Source organism: Dermacentor andersoni, chromosome 11 (genome assembly GCF_023375885.2).
Source record: "Dermacentor andersoni chromosome 11, qqDerAnde1_hic_scaffold, whole genome shotgun sequence".
NCBI lineage: Eukaryota > Metazoa > Arthropoda > Arachnida > Ixodida > Ixodidae > Dermacentor > Dermacentor andersoni.
In genome coordinates, this window is record NC_092824.1 from 107,867,890 (window position 1) to 107,888,654 (window position 20,765).

Below are 20,765 nucleotides of genomic sequence, written 5' to 3' on the forward strand. Positions count from 1 at the left end.
ATTGCAGAAGTGTGCAACGCTGGGCCAGTTGGTTAAGCATGATCGAGGGAGGTTAAAACAGCGCAAAAAAAAAAAAATGCGACGGCGTACAGAAGAAGACACACACACCACAGGCGCCGACTGGCTATTGAAGGTTTATTGTGGCGGAGCAATACGAGCGAAATGGGGGCGGGAAAACAACCGACACGTAATCAGCAAGCCATGGCCGCCGCGATAATCAACGGCTTGCTGATCACGTGTCGGTTGCTCCCCCCCCCCCCCCCCTTACTTATATTGCTCCACCGCAATAAACATTCAATTGCCAGTCAGCGCCTCTGGTGTGTTTCTTCTGTGCGTCGTCGTCTTTTGCGCCGCTTTAACCTCTTTTTATTTTATTATTCTCTTTTTTTTAATCATGGGTGTACATATACTTGAACTCAACAGCACAAACAACCAGATAGTGTCCCGTTTCAGTTTCCCTACAACGTGCCAGGCAGCCCTTAGTTACTGTATTCTTTCCCGCTGCATTCGGTTTTCTGTGCCGACGTTTCGGCCCCCCTAGATCTGCTCTCCGGCACCGAGGCGGGTCGCTTAATGGGCCGCGCGCCACAGCGCCATTAGCGAAACCCACAAACACGCACGCGCACACTCGCTCACGGTCTGCCAACAATGGCGGCGCCATTTTGCCCAGACCTACCGCTACGCCAGCGCAATTAGGGCCCCGCCGCGGTTGTTGTCGCCGCGAGATGCATGATTGCCCTGCCGCGAGCTCTTCCTAAATCGCAACAGGCTGTGTACCACATTGCTGCGCAGGGTTCGGCTGTAGCCTACGGGGCGCCGATACTTCGGCGTTAGGACGCAGAGAAACCCCCTGTTCGATGTCGGCCTACACGGCGGGCCGCAAGTTGAACGCAACCGTGGAGTGTATCGTCTTGAAATTTGCAAATGTGCAACCATCGTTTCTATCCCTCCTTCCCTTCTGTCAGAAATGCTCAGCAGGGAACCGTTCTTCAAGTTGCCCGAAGGGTTAGCGAAACTTTGTCACGTGCGTTGGTAAATTCAGTAACTTCAGTTACGAAAGCAATGCTAAAGGTCTCGTAAATGAAATAAATGTCAGTGGGAGGAGAGGGAGAAAATTGCTTTCGTGTTAACGGAAACGTCTTTTTTTTTTTTTTCATCTCCGTGATTACTACCTTAGAAACAACATGCGCAGAAATGGACTCCTTTTGCAAAGTGTAAACATTGCTTGCTTATAATTACAAGATAACTAGATCGTACCAGTTATTGTGGAGTTCACTGTGTGAACGGTAGTGGCTGCTTTCAGCTCAAATGTTGCTTACGAAAGTTAGCAAGAACCGGAAAACGTATCTGACAAATTTTTCTTACGTTTGTAACTTCGTGATCTTCGTAAACTGTTACAAGGGTATATATAGTGTTGCTCGTGGCACGAAAATGTTCCTACACCATCTGACAAGTAGTGCCGTTCCCGATTGTTTCTCACATTGCCATGGCTAAGCTTGAAGAGCACGAGGTCGAAGGTTCGATTCCGACAGCTGCTGGCGCATTCTGATGGAGTTGGAATGCTAAAACGCTCGTGCATCGCACTTTAGGTGTACGTATCACTCATATCAATCAAAAAGAATTTGCCACGGTGCATCCTGTAGTGCATACGTTATTCGGTACACTAAAAGCAATCAATCAAATAACCACTCGATCAGTTTTTCTCGTTTTCCTCTTTTTCGTAAGGCACGAAGTTTGACGAGGCAACGCGGTGATCATCAGAGTTTCCTGCAAAAAATCACCAGGGGCAGCTATAACACTATTGTCGGCGGGTGCTGCAAGTGTGGGCGGTTCAGCAAGCATGAATGATTGGCAGCGCGTAGTCTGCCTAAACATCGTCCTTCTGGCTTCGAACGGCTTTGCGATTTTGCAAATTGGTCGTCTTCAGCCAAATATTGTGTGATGGACGCAATAATTTTCAAATAGTAACCACGTGCACCCAGGCAGTCTTGTTGCCTTGCTATGCTTCTACCGAGTGCGTGGACATATACAAATGTAATGCGTAATAAATAAGATCACAAGAACGTTTGAAGCCACAAACACGAAGATTATACACATCCACTAGGTACCCATCATTCGTATGCTGTCGGTACGACCATCGTTTCCTTGAGTAATTTTCGCATGGAAGTGCTGATCCGACCACCGAAACGCAGGAGACCCTGACTGTGTGGTAAGGCGTGCTGGAAGAAAACAAAAACAAAATCTAGACCAGAACATAGCACCGCTAACTCTCTAGGGATATACGCGATAGCAAACTTAAAATGTCGTGATTGTGACGTCTCGACAGTTGTGCACGCGTGTGTTTGTTACGGTCGACCTTGCACATTCTGACTTACCGAAATGAAATTTCTGTACCTCGTATCTCTTATCAGCTTGCGATTTCGTGCACACTGTGACGCGCTCGCGTACGCTCAACACAGCTCGAGAGTTTTTCTTCTGTTAGATGCATCTAAAGTCCGCCTATATATATATATATATATATATATATATATATATATATATATATATATATATATATATATATATATATATATATATATATATATATATATATATAACGCTATAAGGAAATGCGTGGCCGATGACGGATGACAGCAGCGCGATGCTATTAACCATTGGGACACGATCGTACTCGCTGCATTTCTATCGTGCCGCAGCCGCCTTTTGAGACGAGTGGCGCCTGCGTCCCCTGCCAGTTTCTCGCATTCTCCCCTTCTGACAGCTAGCGCTTTGTGAGACGGGGCGTTATAGAGCGCACTATGGGCCCGCCCATATCTTTGTCAGAGAAACGTGATACATCCAAACTGGGTGAGGTCCACCTATAACGCAATAAAAGAAAAGTGCAGTGGATTAGAAAAGTTGAAAGCGTGTGCGCGGGCCTCAGCTGACCCCGAAAAAAAAAAAAAACGAAGAGAAGCTGCAGTGGCCGAACTTAGCGCACTCGTTTTTAAAAGTCAAAGCAGGGCGAGGGCGCGCGCCGCGACGTAACGAGTCTCGTGCTACGAACCCAGAAGCCACCGGGAAGCGAGCTGCCCGCGCCTTTGTTCTTCTCCACACCTTAAAGGAGACAAACGTAACCCGAGAAAGAAAGGCGAGGGACGAAAGAACCGTTTAGGAGCGTTCTCGGAGGGGTTATATCCTAAATGGAAGGAACGAAAACTAAACGAAATGAAGGAGGCAGGAAGGAAACCTTAGAAAGCGCGAGCCTTGGGACTGCTATAGCGTCGTTGGAGTAAACACGCCCGTTCTTTTTGACACCTTCAGGCCTCGGCTATATACGTAGCAACGGTGTCCATTTTTTTGTGAGAAGGCGAGCGACCGTCCAACGCCTCTATATATAGAGCAATTCACCCAGTGGAGCGATGCGCCCGAGAAAAGACAGTGGGAGGGCGTCGACGTGGAGATGGACACCGGAGTATAGTCGCGCGGGGGGGGGGCAAATGTGAAGCGACGAGCGTGGCCCTTTGAGCCGCCGCCGCCGCCGGCTTGAATGCGTAAGCGCGAGAGATGGTCAACAACGCCTCGTCGCTGCTGCCCAGCCGCCTGCATCGTCGGTTCAGACGACGATGCTTTTTTCTTCGCCCTGCTTTGTGTCGCCACACTATATTTAGTGGGACAGAGCGCGACCGCGCATGCACTGCTCCGCTAATACTGTGCAGTGCTGTTGGAGGTTCAGAGCTGACGTCAGCCGTGCGAGAGCTAGAGGAAGCTTTCGAATGCTTCACTGCGACGCGTAGGCATCAGAACGAGACCTAATCGAATCAGTTGCGAAACGGTGCTCCTGTGGTGAATAAACGTTCTCGAGGAAAGCGCACTTTACTATCGGCCCTGTAACGTACTGTGACTACGTTTTGGAATGGAGCGAGGAATTTATTACCCTCCGCTTTGAAATGGGGTGAGAGTTATGTATCGTCAAGCTCGTTATTTTTAACCTTTACGCTGCTTTTACTGTAGGCCTCTTGGGTTAGGTGCGTTTATATCTATCAGTCACTGCCCAAACGTATATTGCCGTCGTACCACGTTATCATCGATTCCTTCGTTTCTTTGTGTTAATCGCAAGTTTGAGACGTATGTTTGTACTCGGGCGAGACACTTTGTACTTTTGTTACCCCCTTACTCAATGCCCCGTCAGGGGCCTGTAAGGTATATTAAAAAAAGATAATAAAATCAATCAGTCAACAGGTTCGTTTTATGAGCGTATCTAGTGCGTCGCTGCACCATAATTATAAATATCACGTTACTTTTCGAGGAGGCACAAATTAATCGCTTGGAGTGTGCTCGAGTGACCTGCATTGACGACTGCCCGCAGTGCAAAGCATCAAGCATTCGGTACAAATGCTGTCAAAAATCGCCACTTCGAAGTGCAAGTGTATGCATGCGCACGTCTCGACGCTCCAGAAATGTTGCACGGAATTGAGGGGAGACCGCGTAGACAGTTGCCAACACACTACCCCCGAACCGTAGGCCTGTCTCTTTTCTTCCGAGCTCGCCACCTCTCACCTTCAAATTCGCCACGCCCCTCCCATGTACACTATACCTAACGCCGCGAGTATGCCTGACAATCTAACGTCCTTATGACCGCGAGTATAACCAGCATTCAGAGTAATATGCAGAATCGGGGGCGAACACACGGCACCAGATCCGGGTTATTGTCGTTATATACTGCGGCTCCGCAATTCCGTGCATTGTAGCGATAGTTATGGTCCGTATCAGCCAGTCAGTAGTCAGAACGCACGCACGTCTCAGAGATATGATGATGGCTGGCTTGTCCGTCGTTCGCCTGTAATCCTTCCGCGATTCTTGCATTCAGTCGGCGCGATTCGCGAGGGTATTGGTGACGTACGACGCACAACCATTTCTTCGAGTTTTCATTCCTGGTCGGCTGGACCTCCTTGGGCTGGACTTACGTGGTAGCCTTTACCTGCAGTGCACCGAGTTGATGAAACGGGATACATTGGGCTCCTGGCTGACTTTTGTCTTCTCGTTATGTGTTTCTTTTTCCCAGCAGAACTTGTTCCGCACGCTCGTCAGTTCTGTCGTGTGCATGCAGCCGACGCGTGGCTCTCGAAAGCCGACAGGCGGAAAAGACAAATGCGACAGGCAACAACGGCTGTAGACGGGTCGTCGCTGCACGTCCAAGCTGAGCGTGCACCGATCTGCCACCGGCCCCCGCAAAGCCTGTCGGCGTGTGCACTCTTTAGTCCGCCTACGTGTCTCGTTCTAGATTCTTTCTTTCACTCACTGATTGTTTTCTTTCTGTCTTTCATTGTCTGATTCATTATTTCCTTCATTGTATATTGATTTATTTCATCATTCAATATTTCTCTCATTCGTTCTCTCTCATTAAGTCATTGATTCTTTCTTTCTATCCCTCTTTCTTTCTTTCTTTCTTTCTTTCTTTCTTTCTTTCTTTCTTGAGATGCATTGCTGCGGCGGTTGTCTTTACAGAACCGGCCGCAGAGGAGCAATCCTTCTGAGACCATAACGGCGACGAGCGCTTGCAAAGAGTTTCGAAAGAGCACAGCCTTATTTTCCTCTATGCAAAGCCGAGTCTGGTTCTTACGCGAGCACAGCGCAGTAACGTATTAGCTTCCGCGGCACGATTAAAAGGACTATTGCGCCCTGCTGGACGATACTGTGTCTTGCCGATTATTCTTTTGAACATTTCGACGCGAGGCGGAAGCGGTGTGTCCGCGAAGCGCATGCCAGCCAAGATTATAACCGCCACACAGCCACACTAATCTTGGTTTTGCTTATCAGTGTTCCACGCTGCACAGTCTGCGCTTACCGTTCAAAGTTATGCGTGTCAACCTTGTGTGATAGTTAAGGGGTTCGAAGTTGTTCCGGACCAAGCACCCTGTTGTCATTCACATATACCAAATGTGAAAAGGAAACGTTGACATGTATGCTTTCGTAGCTTATCGCGCGGCCTTATGGAAGCGTACTTCCGTGTGGGTTTCAAGGAAGGAAGGAAATCAACTTTATTCAGGTCCTGCAGGCCACGACAGGTTTGGGCTCTCATGGAGTGGGCGTCTCCCACGACTAACTCAATATGATTGCGTCAGCTGTTCGTCAGTTGCACTGCCCGCTAAAGGGACGACCTTTTGGAAGGCACGTGATTATAGCGTTGCTGTCTGCAACTTATCCGTTTTTTTTTGCGCATACATGCATGACTTGAGTTAGGTTTGTTCTTAATTATTTATCGGTGTGGTTTTAATCAAGTCTTTCAATTGCGAGTAGCGTCGTTGTCCGTCCTCTTCTAAACACCAATGTGAATCTGTGCAAACTATAGCCCAAATATCAGTTCTTCGCTAGCTTGCAACTGAAGTGATCGTTTGGACCTGATTAACTATTCCCAATTTGCGAACAAAAGATGCTGTTGGTAGTCACAGGCAATTAGCCTCCTTCTCGCAAAGCCTTTCGAGACATTTGTTATTTTTTATCACTCAGATCTTTGATAATTCATAGGTGAGTCATAGTGAACGAGCGCCTTAACTAAACATGAGGATCTGCTTCCTAATGCTGCCCCTGCGGTCTTTTATAAGGCACCGGCGTATAGTGGACGACTCCGAGTTCATTTTAACCCCGTCAGGATCTCTATCCTAATTCTGTGTCTTCATACACGGAAAATTATCGAATTCCGTCAATGTCAAAATGCAGCTGCCCTGGCCACAGACCGAACCTGCGACCTTGGGCTCAGCAACGGAACGCCGAGGCCGTAGAGCCATCGCGGCAAGTCTAGAGACGCTTTAGTTGGGATTTCCCGTCATGCGTCACTTCGAGCGATACGAATATCTCTCAAATGCTGCGGCTGTCAGACACTTTATCTTCCTCTCTTTTTTTCTTTTTCTTCCTCTGCAGACCGATGACGTCCTGTCTTGCAAGAAATGCGTCAAGGACTACGAACTCCGCTTTCCCCCTAGAAGACTGGACGTAAGTTACTCTTTTCTTATATTTCTACGCTGCCTGTATATACACTATGTACACGGCGTCCTTGCTGGATTGCACGCGCGCAGAATAAAAAGAGAGCGCCAGTAATATTGTTCCGCCGATCAGTTGGCAGAACATCGAAAAAGAAAGAGTGATTGCGAAACAGATGCGGAAAAACTGCAGCTTTCCTTTAAGATGGCACAGAAAGAAACGCGCCCGCAATACAAATGAAGTTCTCACATGTGCCGGTTATTTTTGTGTTAGCGTGCCTTTTATACTTGTACAATGTAGAGAAATGTCCTACACATTGTGGAATGCGTGATAACCTGCCGACAGCAGTGGTCCCTCCCGAAAGAGTAGGCAGGCGTTGTGCCCCTCTCGGTGGCAGTTGTCAGCTTGCTCCCTCCCTGTTTCCTTTGTGTGCTTGTATGTTTCCGTATAATAATAATAATAATAATAATAATAATAATAATAATAATAATAATAATAATAATAATAATAATAATAATAATAATAATAATAATAATAATAATAATAATAATCGGCCTGCAATTAATTGGTGGTTTTTTTTTGCGCAGACTGTCTTTCCTATCAATTGCAGTTGATATGCAATAAAGACGGGTTGTTAGTGAGCGCTGTGTCAGTGGTCTGTACGCAATGTCCCGTCCTCTACGCTGTTCGATTTCCCTTAAAGGAAGTGGATCAGTCAGGCCATTTCAGCATACCTATCCAATGAACAGAGCTACCAGTGTGCGGTTCGCTCATGATGACTATATCACAATCGCGAACGATTGGGTGTATTCCTGTTAAATGTGTATTCAGGGACGCGAAGTCAAGAACTAGCCACCAGAACTAGCAAAGCTTTGCGGTCGTAAGTGTTCTTTACCATGGGTACGAAATATCCTCGCTAAGTATATTCGCTAATGAAATATCCAGCATCAGGATTGGCTGAAATTTTCTCTCACGAACATTTCTAGCGCAAGACGTTTATGTGACTACGCGGGCCCCGAAGAATACGTGAACGGTAGCTCATGTGGACAGTGTGTTTCGTAAGCCGCTGTTGCAGTATCTGCACGAAAATGGGCCTCCATGCTTACACGTAATTTCATCCCCACGTTAGGCCGCGTGACAAGGCAGGCGAATAAAAAATAAAAAGAAATAGAATTTTTTGTTGATGAGCACAGTTTCCGGCGCGTGTTGAAGCCACGTGACTCAACGTAGGCGCTCAGTTCTTTGGAACTTCCTACGCGTCAGTGCAGTGAAGGAGCGAACAGCGGAAGACTGGAATCATCTACCTGCTGAAGCGGTGCACCACTCCAGTCATTCATCGTTCAAGGCATTCATTGAAAATATGACCTAAATATGCCCAACCCTAATGTAAAAACCCAAATGGGGTATTTGAGGTATGAATGAATAAATTTTAAAAAATACGGGCCCAGTTTCGTATGCGCGTCGCATGAGTCACGCGTATAAGACGCTCGTAGTGAAACCGCCATCCGTACGCCGAGGATAAGGTTGGTCAGGGATTTTGTCCTCTTGTGACATTTTCTGCCAAGTTAAACGAGCTCTGCCGATGCTCATGTTTGCGTCACACTTAGTGACTGACTGAAAATACGGGCTGGGGAACAAGCCGTTTGACAATATGAAATATTAATGTTCTCCAACGTTACTAAAGGTGCGTTATCTTTCTGCCTTATATAACGACTCCTTTCACGTCCCTGCTCGGACGTTTCCCGTAATTGGCTGTAACTATTGCAGTGAAATATGCGTCATATACGAAAGCGTTTCCCGACGCACAACGTCAGGGGCACATTGCGCAAATAAAAACGGACAAAAAATAAAATAAAAAAAGGAAACGAGAACGGGAGCAACACGGAGGTGAACTTGCTGTCTCGAAATCCTTGATTACGTTGACAATTGAAAGGTAGCAGCTAATCAACCCTCTTGGTAAAAGTAGAATCGGTAACGCGCGCGCTAAACGAAAAATCGTTGCCGATGGTGATTTGAGAAAGCACAATAATACATACCGAATGCATCTTTGCTATAGGTAAACACGTTCAGGTTCGCGAACCACACCAAATAAGGCGAACAGCGAAGGAGGCGGCATATACAATCACATGATGCAAGTGATGCACAAGTCTGAGCTGTCCTTCGTCTTCTGGAGCTGTCTGAAGGCACAACAACCTAACTAGCGTAACAATGCGGTTTGACGTTCCGGTCGATGTGGCGATTCGCAATAGCTACGCGCATGCGACAGCATGTAAGCTTTAACGTTACATTGTGTGGTAATGCGAACGTGGTCAGTATAGTCTGCGATGGTTATTGCAATAAAATTATTCATGCATAGCTATTTATAGGCTGAGCGTGCGCTGGAGCGCCTTATCAATAAACAAGCTCTCCCTGCGAAAGGTTTTTATGAATTATTCAAAACGCGCTGACGCACGCCCTGTGTTATTCACGTCTTGTGTCGCTATATTGCGTTCGCGTCAAAGCATGCATGTGCGATGGGACAATGGACCAAATCCATGCTACGCACTGATGCCCCAGTGATGTATAGACAACTTGGCTTGTAGTTATGGCGCCGCTTGGTTGTTTCTTAACGCACTTCTTCAGAATGACACCACAACAAAAGGATATCTGAAGTAGGCAACCGTCACGTTATCGTGAGCTTGGTCACTAATGCAAATCCACACGGATTCGAGACTAACGCCCCTTGTGTTCAGACGACGGGAACACCTGTCATGACGCCGTTTCGATACACACTCGTACGTACACAGACAAGTGGCATCATTAGTATTCTTTTTCCCCTATATGGTAACAAAATACTACAGTTGCTAAACTGAAGCACCTGAACCACTTTCGGTACGCAGAATCCTAACGTATGTAGCTTTATTTGCCCCCGAAAGGTCAACATACACCGTCACGTACGATCCGCGACAAAATTATCTTTTGTTGTTTTTTATTTATCTCTCTTTTGCCAACCTCTTTGTTTTAACAATTAGGGTGAGCGCAGGTGTCGTCAATCTTGCATAAATTTATAATGAACCTTGTTATTGTTGTACGCCATGCACCCTCCTCTCCTCTACTGCGCCTAGGCGTTTGAGGGTATGTAAAATAAATAAATAAGCGCGAAGGTGTACATAAAGAAGCCCATTTTACTTTTTTCGTCTCGCAGCTGAGACACGTAGCATGTAAGTGACAGCGATCGCTCGAATTTGACTTTGCGAACGCCGCGTTGAATCCGTCGGTATAACACTCTGCAGGACTGCGCGAATATTTTGAATTTTCTTAACGGACGACCGTATACTCAGTTATTCGATGCGTCGTATTGTTTTGGTGCTTTTTTGATTCGAACCTTTTACACAAATTATTTTTACGTTCCTACTTTTTTTTTCAGGCGTTTTTTGTCTTCTTTTTTTTTTTGAACATTCCACACTGACGTTTAGATGAATTGCAAGCAGAGTTGGAACTATAGTGTTGGTTATTTCCCTGCCAAATCTCGGCTCGGTGGACCAGCCATATAAACAGAGCCAGCATAGTTATGTGAAGTCCGCATGACGCTAACTTGTCGTGCGTCATGGGCATCCTTGGTCTCTTTAGTGCTACTCAGTTTCGCAGTATGCAAGACCATGTAGCCTGACCTACTGCTTTGGTCAACTATCCGAAAGTTCTGCATTCGATAGGGAAACTGCTTGAATGTTGCTATAGACCTATAGACCCGTAAACTATAGACCCGTAAGTAAAAAACGAGCGAACTTACCAGTTCGTCAAACGAGACCGCGTCTGTCGAACCGATAGCCACGACTGACTCTTTCCTGCTTGGCCGTCGTTGCTCACGCTTTGGGCAAGGCCACGCATAGTACAGGTTCTGACGGAAAACCACTTCGAAAAGCGCACCGCACGGGACAATCATGTCGCAACATCTAGTGCCGCGCCTCCGACTTTCATTATCGCCAGACGCAGTACCTTAACCGCTCATCTGCATTCGTATAATACGCATGAGTGCGAGCGAACAAACAAAGCAAGAAGATAAGCCCAGAAATTGCTGAACATAAATGCGGTCAGTCAAAAAAGGACCGTCTATGCTCGCTGTCTGCTTCTGCTGGCGCGGCTCCAATAAGAAGCGAGACTTGAAAATTCAGATAGAGGCTAGCAACGAGCGCTGTTCGAAGGAATTTGCATTTCACCAATTTGTATTCCCTTCCTCAGTTTGGTCTTATGCTTTAGTGCTAATGCATACTGGAATCTCCGCTTTCATTTTTTCAAATGTAAAACTGTTGCAGATGATTCTTTTTATTAGCGTACGCGTAACGATCTGCTCTAACGGCTCACTGAGGTCGGAGTAATCGCTGAAGGACTTGACAAATTAATCAACGAGAGAGAGTGAGGAGCAATTAGCATTTAATTAAAGCTGGAGATGTTTGCCTGGCTGACTGATGTGCTACTGCAGTTGTTGGGGGAAACATGTGATGTACACAACACATCATACAAACGCACAAGGGGCAAAAGAGAATTAAATTATGGGCTTTTACGTGCCAAAACCACTTTCTGATTATGATGCACGCCGTAGTGGAGGACTCCGGAAATTTGGACCACCTGGGGTTCTTTAACGTGCGCCTCAATCTAAGTAGACGGTTGTCTTCGCATTTCGCCCCCATCGAAACGCGGCCGCCATGGCCGGGATTCTTATTGGCACATTCTTATTGTTATTTGATATGAAGACGTACATGTACACACACAGGGAAATAGGGAAGGAGCAAGCTGGGCAACTGCCACCAAGAGGGGGGCCCAAAGCCTGCCTATACCCTTTAGGAAGGAGGGGATAGAAAAGGAAGTTGAAGTTAGGAAGAAGGGAAGCAAAGAAGACACACCGGGATGACAGGCCACAAAGACGAAAGTAAAGCGTGTCATACAGTGAGCAAGTAGAAAGAGAACATACTCGCAAGAACAAAAAAAAAAAAAAGGCGGCACATCTACCTATGGTCACGCACAAACAGAAACCGAATGAACATATTAATTGTGGCTATAAGCATCGCCCAACAGTCGGTACTGCCTAACTTTCTTGTAGGCTTTCTTTATCGCCCCGCTTTTTCTTTTCTTCATTCTGAACCCTTCGTCGCAGGTGGTCAAGATGCGCCAGACGTGCGTGAAACCCGTGAGTACGCGCTTCACGCTTAGCTGTTTGAAAGGAGCGCGGAATTCGCGCTTAAGCCTGTGGATGTCACGTGAGCGTTTCTCTTTCCCATTTGCTCTCACTCGTTTTCCACGTCTAGTACACACCGAAGGAAGCAGCCATCATCCTGTGCAACGCATTCCATCGACCTACGGTAAGCTTGTAAGCAGCGCGTGCTGATGTTTCTATACCTAAGCTCGTGTCTAGACAGAAGCGATGAGGTGAGTATTTTTGTTGCCGTAGATCAAGTGTGCAACCCTTAGCGAAAAAAAATATTTCGACACGAGATCAGCGATTACTGCGAAACTCGAGAAGAAAGTTGCGACAGGGTGCAGCGGAGCAAGGCGCCGTTTCGTTTGACGACATCGAATGCTTGCTTGTTGTTCTGTTTCCACGTCCTAAGGAAAGTCCTGTGTTGCCGAACACTGTGTTTACTACAACCAAAGAGGGAACCGAGTGCAAAATAACCGCACATGCCGAAATGATGTCGGAGAGCACGGAACCTAGACGGGTCCATCGTAGAAGGCTGTTGAGTAAGAAGACTTGGAATATTAGTCAAAAGAAGCTACAGTGACAGGCAATCGTTGTTCATTAATGCACTGGTCAAAACGGGAAGTCCATTGCGTGCTACAGCATTGAACGTATAAGCATTATTACTTGGAAGTTTCCAATGTACAAATATAACGAAATGGAAGGGAGAGGGGTGAGGGGCAGCTAGCCTGTCACGCGCACTCGTGATTAAGTTGTATATTCAGGGTGATATCGAAATAACTGCTGTTTGTGTCCATCGCCTACAATGACCTCGCTAAGCAAATACGTGCCCTCTACATGTCGTGCTGAAAATGCGATGGTAACGAAACGTTTGACCACTAGTACGGTTAAGCAGAACATGACTTCCTTGTTGTTGTAGTTGGAATACTTGTTTAATAAACAGTGTGATCATAGAAAAATACTAAGCCATCGAGTAAATGGCTACCTCAAACACTTAAAAAAATAAGAATACCAATGACTTAGGAACGTCAAAGAGAGAAAGGCAGAAAGCAAAAAGTATCCGATTATTAAAACATTGATACATAAATCAAGGACAGCATGATAAACATTTCTCGTTAATGCTGCGCGTGTGTTCCTGCTCATCGATGAGAGCGCCGTTATTAATTTTATGCATCGAAGTTTGCGCTTGACTATGGTTTTGATGGTGTTATTTTCGCGTTAGGTAGCAAAGCTTGATTTTCTTTCTTCTCTTTTCTTTTTCTGGCCGCACTTAAGTTCTAAAAATGTTTCACTGGGAAGTCTGTCTAAAGATTTAGAATGCGTAGCACAAATTGCGTGTCTTATTGGTCGCATATTTCTGGGTTTTTTTCCCTCATTGTAGGAAAAACGGACAGAGTGTATTCGTTGCGTCGAAGATTACGACCTTCCTGAAAACGCGACGAAAATTCAGGTATGTGATAAATGCTCTGCAGAATTTGCTTTTCGTTGCGAGCACGTAATCCCGTTCTTAAAAGCCTCGGAAGAAACAAAATTCCCGTACATGCCGGGCGACTTGTGCCAGATGCCCCACCCCCTTCCCTCCCCTCAGCCTACGCCTCTGCTGTATCAAATGTGTTTGTTCCTTTCAGGCCAGAAGGCATTCGACTGTTGCTTCACTTGCTGCATAAGAAAGAACAACCTGACCTGAACTGAAAAAGATAAAGAAAAAAAATCTGTCAGGGTCATATTTCCTTTATGCGAGCAAGATGTAGCCCGTAGGCACAGCGTCCTAGCGAGATCTCGTAAAGCCGGGTTTCGACGAACGCTTAGAAATGCTGAATCAGAATAAACTTATTGGTGGGCTGGCGCAAATAATCTCCTTGATTTGCTTGTCGCATTAAGCCAGACCAATAAAATAAAGCAGCTATTATTTTTCACGATTGATCATACGAAAGTGAACCAAGGGTCTGCAACCCTTAGGTTTCACTTATTGTTCTAGAGTGTTGTATAGCTAGGGCCACGACTCTGACACTCCTGATCTCATATGGTCGCATGCAAGAGTTTATTGCCTGGCAGCTCCTAAATGCTCGCAGTATGTTACCCCCGCACTTTGGAGGATGTTCCACATCTCCGCCATGGCCATTAGTGGCGTTGGCTGACACTCCCAGGGGCTGGGATAGAAGTAAAAGTACAAAAAGCAAAATGTTTTTTTTTCTTCCTCTTTACTCCAGTGAACAATTTATAGCTTGTGTAGAAGCCAGCGACAAATACTTGCCAATATTTCCAACCGTATCCGAATGAATGAATGAATGAATGAATTATTAAGTGAGTAAGTTAGTCTATACAAGTAATAATTAATTTAACAACGTGCGTTAGACGTTCCTTTTTTTTATTTACTCACGTCAACGTCATCTTCGTTTGTTTTTTTCAGCAACGGGAACTCGATTGGAAGTGCACGCCACACGTGAGTCCATGTCCTTTCCTAATTATATGCAAGCAAGTGAAAGAATTTCGTATGTGCAAGAACTCGCGCTGTTCCCAGAAGTACACCAAAACTCGTGTCTGTCTTCTTTGTTTCTCTCTTCCTTTAATATAATTATTTTATTTTTACTTATTGTCCAGCTCGTTCTTGCGTACCCGCCGAATTCGGTGAGATCTCACACTGGAATCACTGGACGTGGAAGAATTCCTCCTTCGTACTCGTTCACATCGCGAAATTTGTTGCCCAACAATCGGCCCACCCGCCGTGGTTGCTCAGTGGCTATGGTGTTGGGCTGCTGAGCACGAGGTCGCGGGATCGAATCCCGGCCACGGCGGCCGCATTTCGATGGGGGCGAAATGCGAAAACACCCGTGTACTTAGATTTAGGTGCACGTTAAAAAACCCCAGGCGGTCGAAATTTCCGGAGTCCTCCACTACGGCGTGCCTCATAATCAGAAAGTGGTTTTGGCACGTAAAACCCTATAATTTAATTTAATTTTTAACAATCGGCCACCGCTTTTGTCAACGTCCGTGTTCGGCTGTGGCTAAGACGTGCGCGGACATGCTTCTTTTTTTTTTTTCATGCGTGTGCGCGCATCTTTATGTAATCGTATACCCACATATCTGGCCGCAACGGGGCATTCGGTAACAACCGAATGTCGGATTTCCTAGACGGCTCGCAAAAGAAAGTGTTTGCATCGCATTCTAAACGTGACGAATATTCAAACACACCCCTTGAGATAATCGAAATAAGAGGTCCAGGATCTCGGGACAGAAACAACCACAGCGTCAATTGTTTCTGTCCATTCGCCGCATGTATACAGTTTCAACCAAATTTCTTGCATCTCCAGAATCTGAAAGAGGGTGCTGCAAACAAGCAGGTTGAGAAGTTTTTAATTGTTCAGCGAGTTTTGCCAAGATTACAGAACGTAGATTCAATCCGTCAACTCCCCACAGGGAAGTCAAATACGATAACACGAACTATTTCATGTGCAGCATACACGTAGAGCGCCCGTACGACCGCTTGAAACATGTGCCAGATGCAAAAATTGTCAAAAGCAACAACGACAAAAGTGAGCCTACAACACGACCGCATACTATCACCGAGAGCAGAGACCTAGACGTCCACCTTCCCCGACACTTTGCGCATGTTATTCACGTTTGAACCAAAGCTATAATCAGACGTGTTCGGGCACGTGTGTAACGCCTTTAAACATCGTTATTTTTATCGGGGAAGCTTTTGATGCGCTATCTTGGCGTGCGCATCGATCTGTCCGCACATCGCTTGAAGGGAATAGACGCTGCAGCGAAATAACGCACACACGACACCCGTTGGAAACGCATTGCCTTCGCGGATACTTAATAAAAAGGGGCATCGACAAGGGGTTTTCCGAAGGACGCTCGGCTTCTGCGCTCTTGGCCGCACGTTTTCACGGCCGATTAGTTTACGACCGATATTTTGCGATCGTATTTCCATTAAAACACCGAGCGGTTCGAAACCGATGGGCTTCTTGAGCACTCATACCAACTTGCACCGATATTTTCCGTTTTATTTGGAACGTACTGTCGACACGGCTAAACCATTTCATTGAAAAGAAAAAAATAATATGAGTTTAAAATTTGTTTGGATATCGCATATCCCCAATAAGTCAAAACACAATTCGCGCATCAAGAAAAATTCCAACAGCTCCTTCACTTTCATTTCTGTTACAAGCCGTGGCCGGTGCGGTATACGGCGGTGCCTTTGGTGTTGCGCTGCTAAGTCCGAGGTAGCGGGATCGAATCCCGGCCGCGGCGGCCGCATTTCGATGAACTGCAAAAGAGTCTGTGTGCATTGCATTCGGTGCGCGGTGAAGAACCCCGAGGTCGCCGAAATTAATCCGGAGACTCTCACAGCGGCGTGGCTCATAATTATACCGTGGCTTTCGCACGTAAAATCCCACAATTCAATGTTCTTTTTTTTTTCAATTTATTATTACGCAGAATATATTCACACAGTAAACAATGAAACATTGAGTAGGCGGATAATAATGAGTAATTGGTTTGCTGAACTATGCGCAACTGAATACTTGCTCCAGCATATCAAAAATGTTGGTGAGGTTTTCCGCTTTTAAAGCGGGATTTTGAGGTGTCAAACTGAGCGTGCATCAAAAATGTTACGTTAAGCTATGTGCATGCAAATTTCTTTGTTGTTGTTTTGTTTGTTTTCGTGTTTGTATTCTTTAATTTGCTTTTTTCTTATGTGTTGGCTGCGAAGGTGTTCCGACGATAAGCACTGTGATAGGAAGTTCGCACTTTGATATATCGCACTTTGACTATGCATGTAGTGTAGCAGGCTATGACTTATTTATGAGACTCTTTATTCCTTTATTTTTCATATGTTTATTCTTTTCGTATTTCTTTTCTTTTAGGTTTACTTTATGGGGATCAAAATTATTGAACAAGATTTATTCACCCTCTAATGGTGACGGCTACCCCTCTTCACATAGTATAGTTATGATAATAAGAAAAATACTGCACTATACAAGGAAAAGTCACAGGACCATAAAATAAAGAGCGAATCTAACTAAACAGAATACGTGAGGAATGCATGCAGTCCCTGATGAACTGCAAAATACACGGACAAAAGGCGAAGACGTGTTGCCCAGAACACTACGCTAAGTGATGACGTGTACTGAATTCTGAGCACGTATACGAGTATGCGGTGTCGTGAGACATAAGCGGAGGCAAAGGTGAGGAAAATGCACTTATAGTGCAGCGTACCAATTGAGACGCTACAGTCAAAAGCGGGCTTCGATCGTCACATAAAACACACAAAGATCATAAAAATGACAAAGATGGGAATAACACTCATATTAGACAACAAGTCCTTTCATACGCACCTTTGTGTGTCATTGGAGGCCTATTTTTCCTTTGTCTGACCATTTAATAAACAGCAAAAACAGGCGGGTTTCGATGGCCTCTAATAAATTTTTTGCAATTAGGCGTACAGTATATACGTGAGGTCGGTTGTCTGAGTCCGCCAACCAACGTATTACTCCATCGCCGTTTTGCTATACCCAGTTCAACGACTTAACCCCGACGATGAGGAAGGTCGCTGTTTACATCGTCCCAAAAATTTCAAATTTCGAAGGTCCCGTATCGATCTCTTTGTCGCTAAATACCGAGCAGTAATTACCGAGACGAAGGTCACGTAGCGAAGTGTGGTTATGGAACAAGCGAGCCGAATTCGAGAGTTTACGCTGCGTCACCGCTAATGCGTCCGCTGCGCTGGCGCTGATGTCTCGTGCACAGAGCATATACATTCACGTTGTGCGGCAGAGACGATAACAAAACCTTCGCTTTCTCGTGCAGTAACGATGAGCTTATATATATTCGGACGCTTTGCTCCGTGTTTTCCGTTCTATAGGCCGCCTAAGATAACGCACACAGCGCACTCAACACCACGCACGTTCGGCACGTAACTGTTCAACATGCTTAAAAAGTAGTATTCATAAACGTGATTTCTTTGGCATAGTACTATTGAGGAAGTCCTGAACGAACTTGTTGGGGAACAATACCAGTGAATAGCTGGTTGCTTTTCATTTGACTCACTGCGATCGTTGACATAAATTCACGTTGATATGAAGTATAATTAAGATTTTTACTTAGCTTTTAGGTTAGCCAACCAGGTGCAACCTGCTTAGCCTACCTGTCTAATCCTTCTGTCTCTCTCTCTCTCTCTCTTATTTAGCGTACAAGAAATGAAACCCGAAAAATGCAAATGCCAACGTATCTAACGCATCTGATATTGCCTCTGTTTCAGCAATCACCGGCCACACTGTTGCTTCTGGAGTGCCGCTTCCGGCTCGCAAAAAACGTATGCTCCTTTTAACGTGCGACCACTTCGTATAGCTACTAACTGTAGCGCTTCCCATAGGCTACGCATTCGGGCACAGTCTACCGCGTGAGCCCTGGTAACTGCAAAGTTAAAATAAGTTTGCCTGAGACCTGAGTAAGATGCCTGAGTAATAGAGATGCGGGTAAACTTACAGTTTAAAAGATTTGAGTGAGAGACGTGATGCTGGTATATCGGCCTGGAACAGACTATATATGGTCAGTTGATTTTGAGAACTCGTTGACATTAAAATCACCACACCATCAACAGGCACACAGGTTTACAGGACAAAGCACGACAAAGAGCGGTTTATTTTTCCATTCGTTTTCATATTCATAGCTGTAAAAGGTCAGGGTGGTAAGAAAGTGATTAGACACCACCCTCCCTTACACAACACCATTCTTTTGCGCACCGGAGTTCAAATCAGTTTTCACAGATGATAAACAGATAGATGGCGCACTCATGAGTGGAGGGGGGGGGTGCCCTTTTTTGCACCTAGTGAAGCCATGACCACCGATTTCTAAATTGCTCTTGTCGTAGTCCACTCACTTTAAGTCAGCGTGTTCTCAATATCAACACGAACCAATTAGCCCCATTTATTGGCCTGTTATCTACGGTCAGTACGCTAAAGAGGAATGCAATCCCTGTTTTAATATCATCTGTGCAAGTCACGGCCTTACCGGCTGTCCAAAAGAAGCTATGTTAACACTATGACATCTACATTAGGCTCAGTGATCACGATATCGCTGCTGTGGATACGCACCAAAGGCGACAGACGAATCCACAGATAAAGATAACGCTTAAGTGGAACTTGAAAACACAAGCATCGCATAGTTACCGCGCAGACTCCCACTTAATGGAGGCGCTGAATGTTTCGAAATTGAATATACGTGTTTCTGCTTTCAAAGAGAATACTATATCCTGCGTGACACAAAAAAATTTTGAAAATCAAACCTCATTACTAAGTTAAATGTCCATTGAGATGGCGCCTGCTGAGCCGATTAACCTTGCGTAAGATGCTGCAATTTTGCATTCGCCTCATATAACACACCGGTTCTGCAAACATTCATGTATACCGTTTTCTTTTTTGTCGTGTATTTTAGAACATGTGATATTACGATATCTTTGCTCGCGAAAAAAGGATAGAGTATATCGCGTCGCGACGTTGTATCGAAATTTGTTCTCGCGAGCCTTTGCTTCGCAGCGCGAGAACCTGACCGAGTGCGAGAGGTGCGTCAACGAGACCAACATCGCAGAGAATGCCACCTTCGCTGAGGTGAGCACTGGCGAAGGCGCCGGCATATATATATATATATATATATATATATATATATATATATATATATATATGTATATATATATATATATATATATATATATATATATATATATATATATATATATATATATATATATATATATATATATATATATATATATATACGTGTGTGTGTGTGTGTGTGTGTGTGTGTGTGTGTGCGTGCGTGCGTGTGTGTGTGTGTGTGTTCCTCGGATGTTACTACAAATTTCGTTGTTTTTCCATTTCAGTACAAAAGAGTGGAAGCTGACTGCATGCCCAGAGTGAGTATATATATTCTGATCATCTCACTGCTTTTCCTCAGGGAAAGCTTTCGCTCGGCGTCAACTCTGATTTCTCCGTTCATACAGACGTAAAACGCAGAAATGTTTTATATGTATACCCCGCGACTGAGTTGAAAGAAATTTGTTGGATTTAGGAGAGAAAGTTAAATTCTAGTGATTGTAGGAAACCGAACTTTGATTTAGGACTTAATTTATTTACGAATGTTTCCGAAGTTTGGTACACTTAAAAGTAATTGAAGCGTGAAGTTTATAAGGTCTTAACAGTGCAGCACTAGGTTATCTAAAGCGGATAAATTTGATAATTGAATTTACAGCTTACTTAAGATTGTTAGTGCTTACTAAGACTTTGCAAAATTCCTGCTCACGAATAGGTGGCATATTTAAGAGCTGCCTACAATGCGTTCATGTAGTCCGCTTTAGGTGTATTACTAAGTGCGTTTAAAGAATTGTGATAGCCCTTTCCATTGTTGTGTTATAGAGTTGCAAGCTGTATTGTCCTTTTTTCCCCTTAGTTTTGGGATTTTCTACAAGTTTTATTAACACATGTCGATAGCCTAAATAAACCGTCTACTTGCTACAGTCTAATTACAGATTATAATTTTTTCTTTTAATTTAACAAAACCTCATCAAATCTGGTGGAGTCGTGCCGAAAAACAATTTCTCTGTTTTCACGTATTTTAGATAGGAGCCCCC

General features: G+C 45.0%; 1 protein-coding gene across 3 annotated transcripts in view; it reads left to right on the forward strand.

Annotated features, from left to right (window-relative positions):
• The window catches only part of LOC126539421 (uncharacterized), a 168,270-nt gene that overhangs the window by 132,189 nt on the left and 15,316 nt on the right, over positions 1-20,765 (forward strand). For all 3 annotated transcript variants that reach the window (XM_055075366.2, XM_072285670.1, XM_055075367.2), the window contains 8 exons: positions 6,901-6,972; positions 12,092-12,124; positions 12,243-12,296; positions 13,515-13,583; positions 14,544-14,576; positions 18,399-18,452; positions 19,675-19,746; positions 20,019-20,051. In XM_055075366.2, the coding sequence (XP_054931341.1) occupies positions 6,901-6,972; positions 12,092-12,124; positions 12,243-12,296; positions 13,515-13,583; positions 14,544-14,576; positions 18,399-18,452; positions 19,675-19,746; positions 20,019-20,051 (420 nt within the window). The remainder of the gene's footprint in view (positions 1-6,900; positions 6,973-12,091; positions 12,125-12,242; positions 12,297-13,514; positions 13,584-14,543; positions 14,577-18,398; positions 18,453-19,674; positions 19,747-20,018; positions 20,052-20,765) is intronic.